This window comes from Watersipora subatra, chromosome 7, assembly GCF_963576615.1.
Source record: "Watersipora subatra chromosome 7, tzWatSuba1.1, whole genome shotgun sequence".
NCBI classification, from domain to species: Eukaryota; Metazoa; Bryozoa; class Gymnolaemata; order Cheilostomatida; family Watersiporidae; genus Watersipora; species Watersipora subatra.
Genome location: NC_088714.1, coordinates 62,162,724 through 62,188,124, shown reverse-complemented (window position 1 = coordinate 62,188,124; position 25,401 = coordinate 62,162,724). Strand labels below are relative to the sequence as shown.

At 33.4% G+C, this 25,401-nt stretch overlaps 1 protein-coding gene across 1 annotated transcript in view; it reads left to right on the top strand.

Annotated features, from left to right (window-relative positions):
• The first annotated feature begins 7,367 nt into the window (after window positions 1-7,367).
• Window positions 7,368-25,401, top strand: part of LOC137400960 (A disintegrin and metalloproteinase with thrombospondin motifs adt-1-like) — a 49,116-nt gene continuing 31,082 nt past the window's right edge. Inside the window, exons 1-5 of the mRNA XM_068087298.1 lie at window positions 7,368-7,467; window positions 14,564-14,775; window positions 22,825-22,902; window positions 23,285-23,432; window positions 24,286-24,402. Coding sequence (XP_067943399.1) covers window positions 7,407-7,467; window positions 14,564-14,775; window positions 22,825-22,902; window positions 23,285-23,432; window positions 24,286-24,402 — 616 coding nt within the window. The 5' untranslated portion in view covers window positions 7,368-7,406. The remainder of the gene's footprint in view (window positions 7,468-14,563; window positions 14,776-22,824; window positions 22,903-23,284; window positions 23,433-24,285; window positions 24,403-25,401) is intronic.

Sequence of the window (25,401 nt, the reverse complement as noted above, 5' to 3'; positions counted from 1 at the left end):
ATAGATTTTAACAGAAGCTATGGGTATTTTCTATCATTTCTGATAGTTTGGATGTTTTAGGTGATCTGACTGCCAAGGTGTTTCTAGATTGAGATCGATAAAACCTGAGTTTGGCTAAAAGGCTCAGAAGAAAGATATGTGTGAAATGATGTCAGAAATTGTTATCGTTGTGATAGTTGATGTCAGTATATTTGATATTTCATAGTGCACAAATCAAAGCAAACTGATCTGAACTAGTGGAAATGTTCTAGCAATGAGCCAGAAGCTTTTACACCCTTACTCTAAGTTCTCCATAACTGTTTGTTTAGCTTGAAAAGATGATTGTTACAATCCGTCAGAAGTGTTTGCATGTAGATCACTGTTTATTCAATGACTCTCAGGTTAACAAAGAAAAAAGAGCTCTAAATTGTAAAATGTCTGAATTGATATTGGTAAAAGTTCATGATGCTGGCAGATGAGCGTTTTACTTGCATAACCTAAAATACTGCATTTATTTTAACACTAACCACACTCATAAATTTACTCTCCTGCTGATCAGATGCAAGTTCTTGCATATATAAAAGTAATTATGCTTGACGGACCACCATTTATAGCTGTCCCACAATGCATTTCTAGCTTACAGATAGTTATACAAAACTTTATTAGATTTTATCAGAAAGTATCAGAATTTTTTTATTATTTGCGACCTTTTTTGATGCTTAAAAATGTTCTTTTAAGCATTTAAACTATAATCAATTTTTTCAAGTTTTATCTTGAAACATTCTGGCAAGCAGATCACTTTAAATGTCAAACACAATCACAAAAAATAAAAATTACAGTTACTTTGACGAAACCGACCAAAAGATTTTGCCATTATTACATCTTATCATTATTTAGTCTCTAAGCAACATTAAAATCGACAACCTTTCTTATTATTTTTTGTAAAATGAAGTAAATTGCATTATGGGAGTAGTAAATTACAGTCATTTGCAAAAGTTTAAGACCACCCTTGATTTTTTCCGAAAAATTAAGATTTTTGATATTATACCAAACTTTTTCTTTTTTGTTTTTGCTATGATACAAGTTAGAGAATACATAGTCTATACTGTGCAACAGTTACTCCAAATGCTGCTAATGTCAATATTTTGTATATTGTCCCTCGTTTTCTATTACAGCTTTAAGTCTCCTTGGCGTGCTCTCAATAAGTTTTTTACAATAGTCATCGGTGATCTCAGTTATCAAATTGTCCTAATTGCTTCATATACAGCTTAAGCATTTGCGGCTGCTCTCTTGCTTATTTGTCCTTGATTTTGCATCACAGATTCTCAATTAGGTTGAGATCTGGGCTGTTACCTTTACGACTTTCATCTTTTTCAGATAATCTATCACCAATCTGTTCAATCTGTGGCAAGGTGCTCCATCATGCATAAAGACAATGCATTCACGTACCTCATATATAAAGCTATCATATTGTGTTCAAAAAGTTTTTTTTCTTTCTCACCATTCATAGTGATGTTTTTATCTAAAAAGTACCAGCCTGCAGTCTCTTTGACGAACATCGTCTTCCATGCCATATGACTCGGTGAATGTTTTATTCTTATGACAGCTTTATCTGTCATCAAAGCAAGTTACTACTGGTCTACAAACGTGTCTCTTGCGTAATTTACACTACAAAAAATTAGACTTATCTTACAATAGCACGTTTGACCAGTCTTGAATGGTCCAGTAGCTATACCTCTTGGTTACAAATATCTTGGCTCTAGCAGTCGGTGCCAAGGCCTGTTTTTACCCATTTTCATCATGTTTTTTAAACTAATAATTGCCACAAAACTGAGCTAAAAATTAAGTAAAGCATTAATCTTTATGCTTGACAATAATGAACCGACTTAAAGAGCGACTGATAGGGTTTCAAGAACAACTGAGGAGATTAACTGAAGCAAGAAGCTAGTAACATCCTTCAATAGAAATTTTTTTCAAATAATTAAATTTGAAAAAAATTTCTATTTAAGGATGTTACTAGCTTCTTGCTTCAGTTAATCTCCTCAGTTGTTCTTGAAACCCTATCAGTCGCTCTTTAAGTCGGTTCATTATTGTCAAGCATAAAGATTGTGGTCTTAAACTTTTGCAAATGACTGTAGTTCAAAGGGTGCCAAATAAAGTTCAAACTTTTACAGGCTTCATGAGATGAAAACGAAATTGTAGAGCTTTTTAGCGGATTATTTGAAAATTTTAATTAGCTTTATTTGTTTGTTAAAATAATCCCACGACCAAGCAAGAGTGAAACGATTGATTGGGAGAATTATGATAAATGCACATGTGCACACAACTCCCGAAGAATTATCCGTTAACGGCCGTCACCAAACCCTTGCAACGAAATCCTATCAACAAATTTAACTATTTTTCAGTAAAGTCGTTTAAGTATAATTATGATACAAAACGCATATAAACCTATTTAAATATGTTACCAAGCCTTTGAAAGGTTGACGCAAATACTTAAAACTAACCCATTTGATCAGATTATACATAAATAAACAGATTTATTAGGACGAAAATCGTCACAAAACGCCTGAAAAGCTTCGTTTAATAAAAGTTAAGACCGGAAATTGAAACGCCGAGCGACAGAGAATAGAACGATGAAGTCTTGCCACAAATCGCCACAAAACGCTTGAACAGCTTGGTTTATTAATAGTTTCGAACGTCCTACGAAACGCCAATAAAGCCGTGCGACAGATAGTAGAACTGTTTACTGTGTACTGTTTGTCTACTGTTTGAGGCGTAGACCGATTTACAGGTACGAAAATGTGGTACACAGTTTATCAGCCTACGTTTTTGTCCAATTACCGAAGGTTTTTTCAAATTATCTAGAACATCAGCCAGATTTCGTTACATCTTATCTACAAGGTAGGGCGTTACTACAACGCCCTTTTATGACAAGAATATTTCTTTATTTCACTCCAGTTTGCATAAAACTTCCAGACGCGTAAATGCCAACGCTTGCTCTCTGTTACATATCGCTGTCAAAACCATTCTACATTCATCACAATACAACCAACTTTCAAACTGTATATTACACATCAGTTTGCCGTTTAACGTTTAATATTGCATTTCAGAGATATAATAAACATATTTCTTTATTGTTGGCATTGTTGTTGTTAGTTAAATTATGTTGTAAACTTAAAAATCAAGCGAGATATTCAAACAAATAAACTCCATAAAAATACTGATGGCCCTGAAAAGGGCCGTGGGAGGAATAATTCTGGAGAATTATCCTATTTGAATGTTGGTGGTGCCGAGAACGTCCAGGTCATCAAGGCCGAGAGGATCTCGGGGGTTCTTGGCGACTATGCGAGAGGAAACCTCACGTATCGGAGTGGCCAATGTCCTGACCGAGTGGCATGGACGCCACACCGGCCTTCGGTGCCCACTTGGCAGCTGTCTCGGAGAAGGCGCCCTCTTCTCCCTTGGCCTACTGGTACATGGAGGCTTTGTGGGCGATGTCTGTGTGGCCACAGATCGCCGGTGTATCTCGTTGGTATGCTGTATTAGAAGCGCCCTGGTGGCGAAGACGCTCTCGCAGGAGGGACACTTAATCTTGTTGATATGACATCGCTCATGTCGTCGCAGCTCTCTGAGCGAGGCGAAATGCTTAGGGCACTCCGCACAGAGAAACATGGTGAACTGATCCAAAGGTAAAAGGTGACGTAGCCAATATATATATGGAGAAGGGACTTCTGGGATATTGGTTGACCTAGAAAAGATAACAGACACCATGTATTAAACTTTTTACGCAATGAACAATCTTCTATAATTTATTTCCTATCGTTCACTCATTGAAAGACATTTGCTAGGTTCATGGTTACATGTCAAAATATTTTAAGTTTCTGTTATAGTTAATTGTTAGTGGTTTAAGATTACTTAAACAATATTGTTTCCGTTTTTGTTCTACGTTTTCTCGAGATAAGGTTTTGTAATTAGCCCTTTTCGTTATCGAAATATGTCTTAATGTTTTTTTACACTTACTGTTTGTTACCCAGTATATGTAGAATTTCCTGGGCTTTTTGTTAGTGTTTAGATTGTTACGCTTCAATAACTCGTTGTCTAACAATAATTTTTTATTGTTACGAGTGTGAATATTTTTTGAAAGTCAGCAGTCAGCAAGACGATATGATTGGTCGGTTTGAAAACTAACCGTAAATCTCTAGGCCAATCGCTTATGTAATATAAATACTGCCACTAATTTTTAGGCAGTTCAGCTTGTGTTTGGCTCTTGAAATAACCACATGATTGATATTATCATAATAAAGTCGTTGTTATTGGGAATATATCACTTATCATCATCACTAGCAAGCTCACACAAAGTTACTACAATCAATTTGGATAATTAAATAATTATTATCCTTACAAGAGTTGTGCTCTCTCCTGTTGGTTTCAGTGGGTTATAGCGTTAGCAGCGTTGGTTTCAGCGCACTCTGTTGGTTACAGCAGAGCACAAGTGAGTTGGGTTCAGCTCCCTCCTGTTGGTTTCGGCAGGTTGTACAGTTGGCAGCGTTGGGTTCAGCGCACTCTGTTGGGTTCAGCAGAGCACAAGTGAGTTGGTTTCAGCTCCCTCCTGTTGGGTTCGGCAGGTTGTAAGCGTTGGCAGCGTTGGTTTCAGCGCACTCTGATGGTTACAGCAGAGCACAAGTGAGTTGGGTTCAGCTCCCTCCTGTTGGTTTCGGCAGGTTGTACAGTCGGCAGCGTTGGGTTCAGCGCACTCTGTTGGGTTCAGCAGAGCACAAGTGAGTTGGTTTCAGCTCCCTCCTGTTGGGTTCAGCAGGTTGTATTGACGGCAGCGTTGGTTACAGCGCACTAAATAAAAATAAGAGTTGTCCCCACCCCACTCTTGCGAGTTTTCTTCAATTACGTACAGTAGGTTAGGTCTACAGCTTGAATTAATATTTATTTTATTATTGTAAAACATAAGTTTGAGATAGTTAAATATTTATTTTATTAATATTTATTTCTGTTACATATCGTTGTCAAAACCGTTCTGCATTCAACACAACCAACTTTCAAACTGTATATTACAATATATTTTACTTGTAATATTGCATTTCAGAGCTATAATAAACATATTTCATTATTGCTGTTGTTAGTTAAATTACGTACAGTAGTTTAGGTCTACAGCTTGAATTAATATTTATTTTAACCAACAACCAACTTTCAAATTGTGTATTGCACGGCAGCTTGTCATTTTACTTTTAATATTGCATTTCAATATAATAAGAGATTTAATAAACATATTTTATTATTGCTGTTGTTAGTTAAATTACGTACAGTAGGTTAGGTCTACGGCTTGAATTAATGTTTATTTTATTATTGTAAAACATAAGTTTGAGATAGTTAAATATTTATTTTATTAATATTTATTTCTGTTACATATCGCTGTCAAAACCGATCTACATTCAACACAACCAACTTTCAAACTGTATATTACAATATATTTTACTTTTAACATTGCATTTCAGATATATAATAAACATATTTGATTATTGCTGTTGTTAGTTAAATTACTTACAGTAATTTGGGTCTACAGCTTGAATTAATATTTATTTTAACCAACAAACAACTTTCAAATTGTATATTACACGGCAGCTTGCCATTTACTTTTAATATTGCATTTCAATATAATAAGAGATATAATAAACATATATCATTATTGCTGTTGTTTTTTAAATTACGTACAGTAGTTTAGGTCTACAGCTTGAATTAATACTTATTTTATTATTGTAAAACATAAGTTTGAGATAGTTAATTATTTATTTTATTAATATTTATTTCTGTTACATTTCTGTTATTTCTGTTGCGTCTTTTTAGAGTCGTGCTCCCTCAAATTTATTTTATATCATCTCAAACAAGTCTCATTTACATTATACTCTGTCAATTCCTGCTGAGAACTACTTTTTCAACAACCAACAGTACCCTTTCTTTTTTCCATTATTACTTTGGTCGTGGGCTGTATGACAGTGGAATTTCTAGTAAATAAATAATAATAAATAATAATATGAGACTTCAGGTTTTTACCTGTATATTTTCAATGTTTGAAAATAGTTTAAAATTAAGTTTGAAAGGAAACTTACATGTATGTGCTGCAAATATTAGGCATACAATGCAAAAGTTGTAGGAATATTATGCTTGGGTAAGTACTGTACATACACAAAAAATAAACTATATTTTTTTAGTAAATATCTATGTAAACTACCGCGATAGGTGTTAAATTTGATATATGAAATACCTTCCTATACCATAGTGACGATGAGACCAGCTGTAACTTTCATAGCCACACTATCCAATCTTACTATTGGCTGAGCTTCATAAAATTTTCTGAGTTGGAGCAAACAAATAATTTAATTAACCATTAGCGAAAGATATGTTAATTTATTGCCATGCAATGCTAAGTAGTGGTTTAGATGCACGGGCCACAGTACACAAAACAACAGTCAAGTGTGACCAAATCTTTAAAAAATAGCATAGCTCGTAACTCATTTTCTGTTTGGTTCTTGCTTATGAAGGTAGGTCCAGTTTAATGTCCTAACATTGAAGCTCACTATTTTTCGTTGATTTAAAATGCTCAGAATTGTTAATATAATTGATTCTTTAACATCTGACTAAACTTGACAGTTTTGTGAATTATTTATCATAAAAAAGTATTTAATATTTTAGTTTTAAATGTAGCAAACAAAGCAACTGTAGCCATGGTCATTTAAAATGATTGTAAACTCAATTTGCTGACAAACAGAATGAAACAGTAATAACTTCCCCTAGCTATATTTGGGTAAACTATGCGACTTATTAAGATGATAGATTGCTTTCTAATGCTCTATATAATTTGTGAAGGTTATATGGAAAACTTCTAAAGATTTCATTTATTTGTCATGTAATTACAGAGAACCCAGTTTGTTTCTTTTCAGACAAACTTTTATCAAACAATTACATAACTACATAACTATAATGGTACAGATATCCCTTTTTGTGCTACTTATTTTACAATGCGTTCACACATAATTGAATATGTTTAGGAGAACTAAATTTGATTTAACTTTTAAATTGAAGCTTGAGATCTATTAGGCATCTAAATGCAGAGATTTAATAACCTCTTCAATGGTATTTGACTCAACAAGCCCATAAAGACTCCGTATAAATTTGATGGCTTTTACTAAGATTATGTTTAGTAAAACTAGATAACAGAAATACTTGACTGATTTTTGTATACCTTACTAGCTGTGCTACCCGCCGTTGCCTGGGCATAACTGGATAACAAATAGAGTTGACTAATTGTGGTATACATGGTGGTTGGTTGTATAAAGGTCATCAACGTTGACGCATAACTATTTTCATTATCTCTTTTTAGGTTTTTATTGTAAGGACTGACTAAAAACCTTATCAACATGAGGCACAATGCATGGAACATACTTTTATTCCTTCTTATTGACTTTGCTGCTTCTTCTGGTAAGTTTTGTAGCAGAATATCAGACTAGAAATGGTAAAGTAGTCTGTATCTATATGAATAAATCTCATTTTTATTGTGTGCGTGGGTGGGTGTGGCGTGTGGCGTGTGGCGTGTGGCGTGTGGCGTGTAGCCTGTGGCGTGTGGCGTGTGGCGTATGGCGTGTGGCGTGTAGCCTGTGGCGTGTGGCCTGTGGCGTGTGGCGTTTGGCATGTGGCGTGTGGTGCGTGTGGGTGAGTGTGGGTCACCTCAGCCATCAAACACAATCAGAAATTGGAAAAAATGATGATGCTTTTTGTGAGTTTATCTTTAGAAATGGCTGGTCTTTTGCTGCCAATTTATATGAGTCATATAAACTCCTTACTTGTATAGTTTATGATTTGCTTCTAAATGATTTCATGCTGAAAATCGAAAGTGAAAAGTATTTCACTTTCTACTCGCATCAGATCAAACACCACTTAGGTGCCTGCACTAGTTGTGATGGTGATAAGCATCTTCATATAACAAATCGCACCACTCTTTGACATAAAAATCAATTCGAAAGAATTTGCCAATAATTGGCTTGGTATTAAATTACCAAGATCGTTATGTCATGGTTGAAAGGTTTGCCTAAAGTATTTTCATAGCTGTAAAAGGCCTAAAAGAATGAAAGCTTTGACTTGTAACTTATGTACTGGTCATGGCTAAGAGGCTGTCCTTACAGACACCCATAATATATGTAGCAATAGAAGAAAGAATCACGACTAAGTAGGATGAAACTATGAACAGGAAAAGGTTTTCGCTCTGAATGAGGCATAGCAGAGACTGAAAGCTTGCAATAATTTTCTTTCCACATAAAATATTCTGCCAAAAAATTATTTTGCAACGATATTTTTAATTACGCCAAACACAATAATACTATGAAAAGTTAGCTACAATAGAAATTACCATCTATTCTTGAACGAAACATAAAATACTTTTTGAAATAACTTAAAAATGCCAGCAATGTAAAAACTGGCAAGCAAGCACTAGCAGAATTGAGTTAGAGCCTCAAGAGCAAAGGGATGCATCACTTATTTTTCTCACGAAATGAGCTATCAAGGATTGCTACAGAGAACCTTTCATATTGTTTGGCATAATAAGTGATGCCCCAAGCTGGTGCACTTGAGTGCATTGTATGGACAATGATTGTACAGTTATTAACAATTTCTCCTTTTTAATCTGCCATAAGTTACTTGATCGATAGCTCGATCATTTTTGTATTTATACATATTAATGTACACATCCTGCCACTTATTATTAACAATATATCAGGGCATATAACAGATGAGAACTATATACTATGATATCTATGATACTCTGAATAATCTACATGTATATATTATTGCTTGTCTGAGTATAACTTGGACCTCACTATGAGACCTGAAATATGATAAATAGCAAAAAAAACCAACCTTATTTCTTACACAGGTTGAAACTTAGCATTAATACTCCTACAAAGCATACACTTATTTCAGAAATTTGCTATTGGGCAAAACATAAAAATGATAGATGTCATTACATTATGACCTACATACCTTGTACAAGCGTTTTAATCTGTGGGACAGGGCTGTTTTAGTGCTTTATTTTATTGTGTTACCTCAATATAGAGCGAGTATAATAATAATAATAATACATAATAATATAACCGTCAGATAGAGTTGCATCTTATAATTCTCATTCAAGGTGTTATTGAGAAAGAATCCATCGTTTTTTTACGCCATCACCCTGTTTGCACCTGCGCTCGTTCATGAAAAAGCCGCCATCTTTGTAGAAAACGATTATAATTCTCTTGATTAATAGTATTTTTTGGTGTTGTTTTGATACTAAAATAAAAAATTTGCAAGCAAAAGAATTGTTTGCAATAAAAAATAGCAGAGGCTTCGTGTTTTTAACAATAAAAGCTGTCCATAAAGATGGTAGACAGCGATAGAATGACGTCATGAAAGAAAATGAAGGATTACAGAATTAAGTTATCTAAGCTAACGGGAACCGTAATAAAAATGAAAATAACAATTTGAGAGAAAAAAATGAAACAAGACAATTTAGTAATACTTCCAAACCTCTGATTGTAAATTATGATATTTACTGCCCTTAAATTTGTTTTTACTCTATTAAATATATAACAGCAGACATTTTTTTATTATATGTACCGTTAGACATTAAAACATTGGTGAATCTCTATATCGTAATTTATCTGGTATTTAGAAAAATTAAAAAATTACTACTAAAACTGTAATCTTTCCACAACTTTTTGCCAATATGTACTTGAACACTTTCTAGTTTTAGCATTTCTATATGCATCAAGATAGAACGATAATTAATTTTTTGATTTTAATTGTAAGTCCATATTTTACTTGAAACTAGTGGTAAGATCGTGCATCAACATTCAAGTAGACTCAAGCCAGACTCGCCAGGGTTTAATCTTGACCCTGCCAAAGCCTGATCATTAAACTTGATTTGCAGGTTCGAGCTTATGATATGAAAACTTGCAATATGATATTGCAAGTAGTCACCACATTCTGCATAATTTTGTGACAATTATAAATAAATTGGAAAATGGAACAAAGATGAGGAAATTGTTGAGTAACAATTACTATACAGCGTTTTTTGTCATCGGTATTATTTATTTTATAACAAGTATTCGTTTAGTTTGATATTTAGGCATCTTTTCAATGTTCAATAGCAAATATAGTGGCAAATATAAATCTTTTTTTTATATTAGCAAGAATGAAGCTTGACCTCAGCCAAAGTAAATAAATTGACACTTCAGTATGACCAGGCTCAAAATCATGGTTGGTTCAGGCTTGGGCTTAAGATCTCACCACTAATTGGGAGTACAACATCATTTTATATATGTTTTAATGACTGCTCAACTATGAAAAATACTTGTGATGCTGAAATAAAGTTTGAAAAAAAATTTATTTAAAAAATATAAAGTAACCTCTCTAGATCAGGTTTGACCTAGATTTAAGATGAATGAGGAAAAAGTGCGGGAATCCCCTTCAAGTCTGGGAATAGTATAGCGAAAAACAAACATAAAACTGATTAATGAGCGATTAGATAAGTTATTAATTCTAGTGCATGCTTTTGATGTCGAACTCGGTAGACCATTTAAGACCCATGACTATGGTGATAACAGAGCCATAATGCATACCTTATGATTTGCTCACTGCAAAAACTTGGCTTTGGTCACACAATGTGAGAATTTAAAATGCTATAGGTGGACAGCATGGTGATTTAAAGTTTTTATTCTATTTAATAGGTTTCATGTAAATGTAGTCCAATCTTCCACCAAATATCCGTTCTCTTAGCAGAGAAAGGTATTTTAAACATTATTTGTCAGACTATTTATTCAATTTTAATGGCTAACTGTTGCTTTTTTCCCTCTTTTTTTGTTTTACTATTGTTGTATGGCCTAATTTGAAAAACATTTCTACAGTATTTGTGAAATGAAATTATTGCCAATAAAGTACTATATATATATATATATATGTAGTCTCTAAAATAGAAAAAATTATTTTAGCTTGTTTGAAGTTGTGTAAGTATAAACAAAGCTGACTAGGTGGCTCTATCGTGTACTATGTTGCAATATTTATTATGCAATACTAACAGGCTGGTAGTAGTGCATAATAAGAAGCAACATAGTACATGATAGACCTTTTTGTGAAAGATGGTCATGTGTAATAACTATGGGCACAACTATTCACTTACTTAGCGAGCTGCTCAAGTTGTGTGGATGGTAGCGTGCTTGGCAGAAAATCTGAATATTTACTGTAGGTTATATACCTATGAGGTGCTATCTATTTTTCCAACGTGTTTGGTTTAACTTCAGACAAATAGACACACAGATGGACGAACCCACGGATGAGCCCAGTTTTTATAACATGCACGTACAGCTGTTGAAACTCAGTAATGTTTGCCTATTCTTTTTACATCCCCATGTCAATTGTTCAGCAAAATATCAAAAATTTTGCTTCTGGATCAAACGCTAGAAACAATAGTTACTTGGCAAGTTAGTTCTAATCAAAATCATTGGCTCAAATTTTTTCTAATGTCATAATGAGCTAAAGATGAACATAGAGATGCAAAAAACTTTATTGGATTTTATCAAAAAGTGTCAGTACTTTTTTATTATTTGCATTTTTTTTAAAAGTTTGTGATGATCTGGCTTTTAGGTTGTTTCAAGTTTAGAATTGATAAAACTTGATCTGGAATAAGACGCTCAGAAAAAGTTGAGTTGAGTTTGAGTTTTGAGTTGAAAATGAACTTGAAGATGCAAACAATTCTAGTAAATTTTTTTCCAAAAGTGTTAGTATTTTTCTACCATTTGCGATTTTTTCAACTTGGGTGTGATCTGACTGCCAGGATGTTCCAAGATTGAACTCGACAAAACTTTGTCGCGAAGAAAATGCTCAAAACAAGCAGAAGCTTGATTCTGATGTCTGTTGAAAAGAGACCAAGAGAATAAAAAGGTGTAACGCCACAAATTGAACTCTATAGCCAATATCAGCTATAGCCGCAATGGCAACTAGTAATGTCATTTCACCGATGCTTTTTATTCTGAGCGTTAAAACTGCAATTAAGTTTTGATAATTTTAATCTTAAAACACCCTGGTAGTCAGATATTCTCAGACATTAGAAAACTTCAAGCAATAAAAACATAGTGTCATCCGTTTTAATAAAATCTGCTAAACTTATGCGTAAATAGATTTTTAAAATTTTATCAGCAGTGTTAGATATGCTTGACCTCCATACACAAAAAAACTAGCTAACTATAAAACTATATCGGCTTTATCAGTTATGCACTTTGCTAGGAATTCAGATTCACAAAGAGCTATCTGTTCACATAAATACTAAAGCCTTAGCGATATACCTTCATGTCGCCGAGAGACGTAAGAGAGGGTTTTCCATTATCATCATTTGTAAAGTAAAGTATTTGTTCATCCACCGCTTGACTTTTTTTGAAGTGCAGTTTTACTTTAGAAGTTTGGGATTTATCCTCCTTTTTTTCTAGCCAAAGTGAAGGGTGAAACTGTCTGGGTGTTCGTCAGTGGCGGATGGTAGACTCGGTTGTATCGCTATCAAGTGATACAACAATTCACACTAAAGAAAACCTTATTCAAAAATGTTTTAATTAAAGGAGAGTTAGTGGTTAGAAGCAGATTACCAAAAAGGTGTCTAGGAAGACATGATTGATTCTCAAAAAATTCATTCTAAAAACCTGGTGTTATAGTGTGAACCCTTCTTAGTTAGTCATCACTTGAATAAAATTTTGAATGAGCTATCATGAGAATTTTATACTGATAAAGTTTGTGAACAGGCAACACAGACAGCTGAACAAACAGGGTACCTACAAGGAATTTAGTGCATTTTTTGGTTATGATCTGCAAGATATAACATTAAATTGTCCTACATGAAAAGTTCTTACCTTTGAGACAGATGCGCAACCTAAACGCTGAACCTAACTTGAAAGAATTAAATTTAATAAACACATACTTGAAGGAAGCTTTAAGATGTATTTTAGTAAGCTTCAAAATTTTAACATATATTTTGTCATTTACGTTAGCGAGTCATGTTTATTATAACGGATTTATACCGGAAAACAGATACAGATAACTTGCCATGGTGAGCTACTGTAAGTGGCGTGTATTTTTTAATAACGTATATAATAGGAACACTAATCATCAAATTTCAAGCTCAAAATGAATTATTGTTGATTTCGTGGGCTGAACAGATTTGCCCTAACGAGAAAAAAAGACGAAGAAAAATTGTGTTGCATATATGAACTTAGGTCCCAAAATTTATATATATATATAAACAATATATTTTTCAAAGTTTGTCTGAGGATGTGTCTGTGGTTATATATATATAACCACAGACACATCCTCATACCACAGTCTGTGGTTATATATATATAACCACAGACTGTGGTATATATATAAATGTTTGCAGTCTGCTATAATTTACCAAGCTACTGTCACCTCGCACGATGGTGAAGCTAACTACATTGACTTAACAGAAACTTTATTTAAAACGCGCTATAACAATCATAAAGCGTCGATTACACAACAAAATAAAATAACTGCCACTAAACTCAGCAAGCACATATGCCGATTGAAGGATTCAAACACTAACTATTCCATCAACTAGAGGATACTGGAGCAGTCCATACCACTGGCCAATGGCTCTAAAAACTGTACATTGGGTCTACAAGAAAGATTTTATATTAATGTATATACAGGCCACACCTTGGTTTATTAAACAAACTGACTGAACTCGTCTGCGCCTGCAGACACGCTAGCAAGTTTCTACTGTCCAATTTTAAAACCTAATGCTTCTATGAATCCATAATCTTCCAGCTATGATATGTTAATAAGTTCAATAGTTCCAGCTGTATATAAGCAACCAAAACTGGTGCCAGCACTTTGTGTGAAGATTGCTCTTACCAAGCATGAAACTAATAGTAATAAAGTGTTTTATCTTAAGTTATAGCCTGTTTTAATGATTTTAATTTGCTCAGATTTTATCATTGAGCACTCTGCTCGGATTGTACGCTTTTACTAATATATATATATATATATATATATATATATATATATATATATATATGTATATATATAAATTATATATATATAAATTATATATGTATGTATATATATAAATTATATATATAAATTATACATGTATATGTATGTAAATATATTTATTTTTTTTTACCTGTGTTTATATAAAAAATTACATAGATCTACTGTATACACGTATATATTTGTATATCTATACATCTATATGTTTTTCATTTATATATATAAACAGCTAGCTATATTTTTTTCAATAAGTTTTCCAAATAATTTTTAGTTTTAACTTGAGTCATTTGGTAATATAACTAGCCGCCTGCACTTCATATCTAGTAGTATTCAAAAGTTTGTTCTATTGCAAAGTGAGAAGATGATGAAAGTATTTATTGTAGTTTTTTTAATAGTTATTTTAAAGAATTATACACACCGTGTTTTGCATTCTACTTCTGTCAGCAGACAGATAAGCTTAAACTAAAATGATCGATTTTCTTATATTTCATAGACTGGATAGTGATACAACCGAATTTACCATCTGTCAGTGATAAACATCCAGACAGTTTCAGCCTTCACCTTGGCTGGAGAGAGGAGGATAAGTCTCAAACTTCTAAAGTAAAATTGCATCTCAAAACAAGTCAAGCCGTCGGCGAACAGATTTTTTACTTCACAAATGATGATAATGGGAAACCTTCTCTTACATCCCTCATCGACATGAAGGTAGATCATTAACCTTTAGTCTTTATGTGAACAGGCAATCTCTTGTGAATTTGAATTTCTAGCAAAGCGTTTAAGCGGAGAAAATTGCATTGTACTCAACTGCTTAACTGCGGAAAAGCCAATATAGTTTTGTCATTAGCTAAAGTTTTTGCAGATGGAAGTCAAGCGTATTCAACATTGTTAAAACATTTTAAAGATGAAACTAAAGAGAATTTTAGTAAATATATCAAAAATTGTTGGTATTTTTTATCATTATGTTTGCGTTGATCTGACTGCCAAGATGTTGTAAGATTAAAATTAACAGAGCCTGATTGTCATTGAAATGCTCAAAGATAAATATGAGTAAAATGATGTCACTGGCTGCCATCATGGCTATAGCTGATATCGGCTAATACGTCCACGTTGCACCAATTTACTGCTGCAGCTTAAACCATATTACTGAGTTACAACAGCTGTATGTGCATGTTACAAGAAATAGGCTCATTCGTGCGCCCATACGTCTGTTTGTCTGAGGCCATGCTAAAAACATTAGAAAAATAGATTGTACCTCACAGGGATCAAAGCCAAATATTCAGATTTTCTGCCAACCGCGCAACTATCTAGACAACTCAAACACCTCACTGAGTATACAAATATATGAGCTGACAGTTATTACACATGACAATTTTTCACATGCACAGGACTGTCAGAGTACTAGTATTTAATAATAAGAGTCAATAGAGCACATGATAGAGTCACCTAGTCACTGTAGTTAAATCTTATGGATCTTCAAAAGAGCCAAAAAGATAATTTCACCATTTCAAAGGCTACATTTAGGTGAAACCTATTTGGTAGAATAAAACCGTGTGAATTACCATGCTGTCCACCTATAGCATTTTAAATCCTCTTATTGCGTGACCAGAGCCAAAGGCTAGCAGTGAGCAAATCATAAAGTATGTATTATGGCTCTGTTATCATCATAGTCATGGATCCCGAATGTTATACTGAGTTAGACATCAAAATCATGCACCAGAATTGATTACTTATCTGAACGCTCATTAACCAATTTTACGTATTTTTTCGCTTAACTAGTTTCAGACTTAAAGGGGATTCCCACAATTTTTCCTTGTTCCTCTTAAGTCTAGGTCAAACCTGAAGTCCGGTTGTAGAAGCATACAAATGACTTAGTCTATAAATTCTTTACAAATGGTATATTAATTTGAAAATATTTTAGATTTATCAAAGTAACTTTCTAACTTTATTTCATTATTGCAAGTATGCTTCAAGATTAAGCAGTCACTAAAAACATATTTTACTGCATATAAAATTATGTTCTACTCTCAATTAGAAGTGAGATCATCAGCCCAAACATGACCCAACCCTAGTTTTGAGCCTGGTCATGCTTAAGTGTAAAATTACTTATTTCGGGTTTGGTCAAGCTTCTTTCTAGCTAATTTTTCTAATAATAGATTTATGTTTATTTATAGTTATTTAACAGTGAAAAGAGGCATGAATGTAAAACTAAAAGAATATTTGTTATAAAATAAATCAAATAAATAAAAGAGAAGCCGCCATATGATAAATTTTATTTAACAAGCTTATTATTTTCATTCCATTGTCCAATTACATTTATTATGATCATCAAACTAAACACGTATTTTAATCTTGAGAAAACTTGCAATATCAAATTTAAGGTTTTTTTTATTTATGGCCTGCAAATTAAGTTTGAGAGTCAGGTTTTGGTAGGTCTGGCTCAATACGTACTTGCGAGTCTGGGTTGAGTCTACCAAGATGTTTGAGGCACGATCTGTTCTCTTCTTTTTTTTTCTCATTCTTACCTCTTCTTAAAATATTGACTCATGTTTAAAATCAACAAAATATTTACCATCTCTATTTGATGCATATAGAAACGCTAAAACTAAAGTTTTACGGTATATGGAAACAGATTGCGCAAAAATGAAAGTTTTGGCAGTAATTTTTCATCTTCTTGAGTTACCCAGTAAAATTATTGGTTGTAGATTCATGAATGTTTTTATCTCAATTGTAATAGATAATAAAGTATAGAAAATTTTAAGATCAGTCTGTCATAACTCACATTCAAAAGTCTCTGGAAGGATTACCAAGTAATCTTGTTTTATTACTGTTTCTGATACTTGTATTCCTATTCGTATTGTATTCTTATTTTCTATTGATGTCAGATCAAAATCAGTTTAAAGACTGACTTAGATCAAAGTTATAAAATGCTGCTTTATCTAACGATTACCACTCGTGTTATATTGAAGTAACCCAATAAAATAAAGCATCAAAATAACACTGTCTCACAGATTAAAATAAAACAACTATACAAAATAGGGCATGGTGTAATGACATCTATTTTATACATCCTACAATAGCAAATTTGTAAGATAAATGTATGCTTTGTAGAGGTGCTAATGCTAAGTTCCATCTTTTTTTAAAGAATAAGCTTTAGTTTTCTGCTATTTATCATAGTTCAGGTCTCACATCGGAGGTCCAAGTTGTACTCTGACAAACAATAATATACAGATAATTTAAGAGCAGTATATAGTTCTCATCCGTTATATGCCCTGATATATTGTTACTAATAAGGGGCAGCATGTTTACATTAATAGATGTAAATACAAAAATGATTGAGCTACCGATCAAGTAAATTATGGCAGATTAAAAAAGGAGAGATTGCTAATTGCTGGACAATCATTTTTGCCAAACAAGGCACTCAAGTGCACCAGCTTGGAGCATCACTTATTATGCGAAATAAGATGAAAAAATTTTGTGGAGCAAACCTGTGGTAGTTCACTTTTTGTGAGTAAGAGAAGCGGTGCATCCCTTTGCTCTTGAGGCTCTAACACAATGCTGCCAGTGCTTGCAAACTTGCTACCTGGCTACTATTATCTAAGTTTTCCCAAAAAGTCTTCTATGTTTAGTTCAAGTCCTATAAATGAAATAATGAAATAATTTAATTGTAGTTAACTTTTTAAAATACTATTGTGCTTGACATAGTTAAATATGTCATCTTCAAAAAATTCTATAGTCAGCAGACTACATTATACAGCCTATAGTCTATAGCTTCTAATCTACAGTCCGTAGTCTATAACTTATAGACTATCAGAATAGTTAGTCCACTGTCTATATTCTATAACTTATAGACTATCAGAATAGTTAGTCCACTGCCTATAGTTTATAACTTATAGACTATCAGAACAGTTAGTCCACTGTCTATAGTCTATAACTTATAGACTATCAGAATAGTTAGTCTACTGGCTATAGTTTATTAACTTATAGTCTGGAATATGCAGTTTATAGTATACAGTCTACAGAATTATTTATAGTCTATAGTTTGTAATCTATAGTCTACTTTCTACAGTCTATAGTTATAAAAGTGCATAGTCCTTTATCAAAAATGGAAATTTGGCTAACTAGACAAAATTACTTTAATCTAGAATAGACAATTTCTAGAAATCTACATAAATATAATTGTACGATTATACAATGATTTCTCTTACAATGGTGATGGTGGTAATGACTATGACTTAGTAATGAACATAAATGATATCAGTAAACAGGGAGCCTAACTTTACCATTATGTGCTGATTTTACCACAAACAAGTTTGGTGAATTATTATTAAAGAAAGGAAAACTTCAATGTTGGTACTGATCAGGCCTACTTCTTCTATTTGATAGCTAACAAAAGCTCCAATGCAAAGGGTCTTTTTTGGATATTGTTTACAATTCTTCAAGATCACTCAGTTCACACTATAGCAAAAAGCAATGCTCTCAGAGAACCTTTTAACAATTTTACCACCATCTAATCTGCATATCCTATTTACGGATAAAACTATAGAGCTTAATACCCAGAATTTAAGCTGTAGAAGTAACTGTAAATGCGTACGCTGAGATTGTTAATTCTCAACTAACAGTTTAGGGGTAGTAGCTCCTTCCTAAGCCCCAAAAACGTCGGTCACAAGATCAAGTTGCTTTTACCTTGTCATGAACTTCCTGACAGTCTTGTTAGTAGTAGATGGAAGTTTAGTAGCATTGTGGATGTTTTTCAAAACAAGCAATAAATAACAGAAAACTTGGCACTCGAATATCCTACTGCTGAAGTTTAAAAATATGCTGCTCATAAATACACTGAGGTGCTCAAACCAAAAACTTTATATTAAAACCAGTAAAAAGCCAGTATATTTCATGGCTTGTGATAAACTTTTTGTGACTGGTGAAATTTTACTGTTTATTTTTGTTAAGAGAAAATGAAATACCAATTTAAGCAAATTGCAATGCTTCAAAACAAGTGTCATAATGCTTTTTTCTTGCATAAATTCCGTTTCTACATCCTAATCCTAATTGTGGCTTTTGGCCTCAGTATTAGAATTAGATGTTTCTTCCAGCAATTTGACTGCATTTGTCAGTTTGATTTATGTATTCTAGTGTCGATGAAATTACAACAGTAGTTTTTAGTTTTGTTTGTTAAATTCAGCTCTTTGAGTTATTTAGTTATAATGACACTCTACCAACTAAAAAAACATGATAAAAACTGAATAGATTAAATTGAGTGATAAAACAAAGGGTCTAAAAACAAACGTTCAAACATAATTTGTATCATATACTCTTTTCTTATTGAGATCTTAACTGATTAGACTAGACTGAAACAAGACAAGAAAAAAGGTTTCTGTCATACAACTGAGTTTAATAAGGCATTGAGAATATTATTTGGTAGTAAAATAAAGCACATCAATTACATAAATATTCTTTTAGCTTAATCAGGTTCTTCAATATCTTGACTTTTAAATGAGCCATTGTTTGACATGATGAGACAGACATAGATTGGTGTTTATAGGATTTCATCAGAGCTCTACCGCAGAAATCTTCAATGGTGTAGGCCTGCAAATTATGACGTCACAGTTTTCATATTCGGTGTTGTGTGCTCTTACCGCTTATTTTTATCGCTTACCGCTTATACCTATTTATCAACTACGATAATGACGCTAGTGGCAGGCAAAGGTAGGACAACTCCAGGGAACTAATGAAGATGACAAAGGAATCAGCGTCATTAGCTCTCCATGTACAATTTGTTTTTATGATAAATAACTCAGATTCCAAGCACCATACTATATTTTCTCGATGATATTATGCACTGGCCCTTTTTTATTGTGCTGTTGAGGGGCACAACTGAAGCTAATTAATTTCAAGCATTGCGCGATCTCGCAAAAGTGCAATTTACTTATAGTCCTAGGGCCACGCCACTGCAGGTCACAATTTAATCGATGTGATCTCATTATCTTTACCACCATGGGTGGTTAACAACCAGGTATGTGTTAGTAGTCATTTCTGTTTTTGTTTAATTTTGTTGTAGAAGTCAATTGAATTAAATGAATCGGAGTTGGCTCACTGCACTCCGGGATTGTTCAAAATAGAGAAGCCTACTGTAAATAACTTAATCTACCTATAAGCTAGTATCATACACAAAATGACTGATTTAACGGTCCAATACACCAGTTTTCTATTTTCCATATCATTTATTCGAATATAATATGAATATTTTTATATATTTTTTATTTTGATATTTAATTACTAATTATTTATTAATCAAAGTCATTAATTTTTTCTGTATGGGACAAATGATGCCATCATTTAAAATGATGTGATAATAATTACTATAAATGTTTAAAATGAATGAATGGATGAAAAAAGCAAACTCTAACAATCACCCAAAACCCATTAATCCAGAAAGTGTGTTTGTATTGGTAGGGCGTTAGCACCATCCCTGGGCTATGTTGATTATCTAGAATGCTAATTTATTATTAGCGCTCTCTGAGTTGAAGAGCACCGATTGTCACAGAAAAGCACGGCTTCAATGGCAGCGAAAGGGATCGACGACCTAAGGCTAAATGATAATTATGACATCACATTGTAGGAACCACAACCAAATGTTTTTTTTATCGCAAGACATACTTTTGACACCCTGTTTTCGTAGTTCTATTATTCTTTGTGTATTGAATATAGGCTCATTCGAAAGCCAAGGCTCGGATGTACTGAAATATATAATAAAGGTACTTATGTAATTGATGCGCTTTTAGAAATTCCACTGCATCATTGCCAAAATAGAACTTGTGTTGTTACCTTAAAATATTGGTAAAGTACTAGAAAGCTTTCTACTCCTATTTACTTATTAGCGCACACTTGTGGTTGTAATCTGTGCAGATTGAGACCACAAGTGTTGGTAATATTCAAGCTCACTGACATGTTGATTAATGATATAGTCACCCATCATTTTAACTGCAATAAACTAAATTGTGTTACGAAACTGAAGCATGTGCTTTGACAAGCAACCAAAGGAATGCGCATTTTATAAATGTGCTAGCAACAGCTCTTTTTTGAAGTAAACAAGTATATTTTCTCAAGTTGTATGCATGACTCTCCTAGTTGAGTAGATGGACAAGAGGTTAAGATGAGTCTAAGAAGTAGCAAGTAGCGCTTTAGTACTTGAAGATGTTAAGAGCTATCGACCCGATACATACTTGAAAACTAATAGTAGATATTCTTAATTCTGTCATGTCTGGTGTTCACTCCAGCGGTTCATATGCATATAGCATAACTCGTATGTCATAAAACACTATTAGAAGTGTGATGCTACGGAGTGCCTTGATGGTTTCAGAAAAGTTATGTTTCGTGTTGCTTAAATCACCAAGTATGTTTCTACATAAGAGTGACATATCCTGTACTTTGCCCTACGGCTGAATTTTGTGCTGTAGCAACTATTAACCCTTGTTGCCACATAATTATAGTAACCTGTACTCTGGTAGTCCCATGCCGCGTGAGAAATTATTATCATCATGTGTAATCCAGTACATCCCTCGCCTGTACGAGTATATTAGTCGATAGAAATGTGGGTCGGGTCGGCGCATGTGGTCGTGGTGAAAAGCTATGCGTATACGAATGATATCGTCGACAATAAAACCTGCTTCTTATACTGCAGTACATCTTCACCTGGGCGACTATATTAGTCTATAGAGTGGTGGGCATGTCCATCCAAGCCGACCCGTAGATTTTTTTGTTAGGTGTTTTGTTGTATCCGGACACCACGCTTTTTCCGGAGAAATAACTTATTATTCTTTCACTTGACATTTCTTTAGCGCTAATAACTTGACAGCATAGACATAGAGATAAAACGCAACTTTTCATTGGCTGCAGAATCGTTAGGGACAATTCGACCGTATGCGTCGTAGAACGCCCATTGGCGAGATCAGGTGACCATGAGACACGACCAATTTCGTGGATAAGCTACATGCGTCTATCAACCATTTTGAGCGTATGAACTGCAGTATGGGCTGGTGTAATCTTAATGTAACCAATTATTTTGTGTCGCTGCAAGTTAGTTCAGTGTAGCAGTTAGTGGCATGCTTGGCTGCACAATCCAGATCCCTGAGTTCGATTCACGTATGAGTCAACTTTATTTTAACTCCTTTAGCTTGAGTTGGGACAACAGACGGACAAACCAAGCTTTTATTAAAGTAACAGTTGCCAAAATAATGCTATTCTCATATTATCACTTGATCACGAATACTCAATCATGAGCGGTACATGTCCTGATGCAATAACAACTGATATTATGGTCACATGCTAGCAATATTAGGCCTTATTTTGTGATGAAGTCTGGATGTAATTAGGGATGTTGCCTATCCCTCCTTTAAAATATAAAAGGCTCGAGTAACAGTTGTTATCCTTCAGTACTACAATACTTCAAACTTAATGTACATTATATTAGGTGTATATAAGGTGTTAAATTTGGTATAGGGATCACTGCCTTATACTAATGTCGTGATTGGATCAGCTGTAGCTTTTTCTGTCATATTATCTAATCTAGACATTGCTTGAGTGCCATATCTTTAAACCTTAGCTATATTGGACAACATAAGTTGGTTTAAAAAAACTTGTTACTAATTGTTTATTAAAGATTATATCTGTCATATTTGCTAAACTTAGCAATTGCCAGCTGTAAACATTATGTTTATATCTTTGACAAATTTATATATTGATGTATTGTTGTTGCAGCATACGGTATTTTACCAGGATCTTAAGAACTATGCCTCAATCTCTCTGACAAACTTTAGTGGCAAAGTCTTTGCATTGGTAGGTAAATACAACATATATTGTAATAACTTGTAGGTCTGTATGAGCCAAAATATATTGTTCATTTGTTTTTTGAGAAATAACCTTTTCAAGCTAATGTGGATAATTTTCCTACAATTTACTAAATTTGTAGACACAGTCTTAAAAAATAAATTCTTTGAATTTTTAAGCTTTGAAATTAGCCCTGCGTTTTTAGCAAACTGTCGTCACATATGGGTTTATGCAACTAGTGACAAATTCAATTTTAAATATAGAAAACTTCCCCATCTGTTGATTGATAAATACCTTTTTTATAGCACATCTGCCCTGACATTCTTATGCATTAATTATCTCTCTACATGGAAATTATAGATTAACTATCTTAAAGTTGATTTTGTTTCAGCAAGGAAGTTTTCTATTTAACGATGAAAGTTATGAAATAGAGCCCTACCATCCTAAAGTCCACAAGCGAAGTTTGGGAGCCAGAGATAGAGACCATGTTGTAAGGAAACGCTCTACAGGGAACCCTAATTACAGATCAGATTATTTGGGTGAGTATAAGCTAAAAACTAATAATGGGTAACATGCAGTCACCTTTCACTCCATTCAAATGTTTAGACTCACATTTTTCACTATAGAGATAGTGGAGAGTCGCAGTTCATACCGTATCTATTAAGTTGAAACGCAAATTGTTTGCTTTAGATACTCCCAAGAAGCCACACTAAGTAAACAAGTGTCGCTGTGTTTTTAACAAGGAAGATAACTCCTGGTTTGGCATTGACTCGCTAGAGTACTTTGTTCTCTGTCTCTTTATCTTGTACGATGTTATAATCTGTCCGGTTCTTTAAGTATACAAGAAAGACAGCGGTATATTTTATAGAGGTAGTTTTTATGAAAAATAAATTATTTGAAAATTATTTACAAAAAGCTAAGCAAACAGAAGACTACTGCCCATTTTGTAAAGTATTGCTGCCTTGCTGATGTAGAAAGTAGAATTTGTTCCAAACTTTTTTTGTACTTTTTCCATTTTCTGAGACTGATTTGATTTCACATTTCGAGTCTCTAGTTAGTTTTTAATTCGCAGTATTTTAACTATCGTGTTTTTAATAGTTTCATAGGATACGCCAAGGCTTTGTCCAGTCAGCAAACAAGCAAATGCAACTAAAGCATTTTGCTTTTTTAAAATTTTTAGTTGAAAAATTAAAATCTTTGTACCGATAAAAGTCATTTTCAAGTTGAAAATTGTTAGAATCAAAAGATTAAAAAACTAATTTTAGTTTACTGAGTTAATTGGTTTTTCTGCAGCTATTTAAATGTACATAGATTAGTGTTTGATGTTACTTCATGACACCCTTAGCGTTATAATTAGACAAGCCCAATCTTTATAAGTTTGGGTTATTACAGAACCTGTACCTGGTTCACAAGACTATGAGAGAGTTGAAAGAGCCAGGTCATTGTTTAGAGAATTACAAGATGAAGAAAAGGCTGGCAGGAAGAAGCGATCAGCAAATGATTATGTCTGTAAGTTAATAACATGATTTGGTCAATCACAATTGCAATAATGGCGTCTCTAATTTCAAAGAAATCGACAAAATAGAAGATCGTAATGCATCAACTTGTACCCAATAGTCGATATCAAATATCGCAACTATGACAACTAGTGACATCATTTGACGCACACTTTTCTTTTAGTACTTTCACTGATTTTAATCTAGAAACATCCAGGCAACCAGATCACTTCAAACAATGGCAATTGATAGGAAAATACTCATAATATTTAATAAAAATGTAGAAAAATTGTGTAATTTCATCTTTGAGGCAAAATGTTTCTACTGTGGGTAAAGTAGAAATATTTATAATATTTTAAATCTGGCAGCTTTCTAGCATTACACAGAGTATCAGCTTAATCAATTTTACATTTAAAACTATAAGATTGCCATAATATTCCTATTAATCATAATTTTATGGTTATAGCCTGTCAGAACCTGTTATAGCCTGTCAGAACCTGTTATGGCCTGTCAAAACTCGTTATAGCCTGTCAGAACCTGTTATAGCCTGTCAGCACCTGCCGGTTTAGAAAATGGTTTTGACACAATAAAAACACAAAACCTTCAGATCTAATGCTGTCAATGAAACCATCAATTATATCTAACCAACTATTTAAATTTTTGGTCACCAATTAAAATAAAATATCGTCTTTGTTAAGTTTTACAGCCTTTAATATGCTTGGTACATAAAATTCCTTCCATCTTCGACACGCGTATCTCAAATGTCATCTTGCACTGCTTTTATTGATGAATTTAAGTCGATCTTAAAGCAGAGAAAACCATTTTGTGTAGTTTTGGTAGTTTTAATTGCTTTTAAATTTTGTGGCTTTGAAAAACAAGCTGTAGAAATATTTACAGCTTATATCCATATGTATATATTTTTATATATATAAGAACAACCAAAAGCTGTTAATAGTTTAATTATGTTGATATTTGCAATCGTAAGTATGATGTAAATCCCCTAATGGTAATC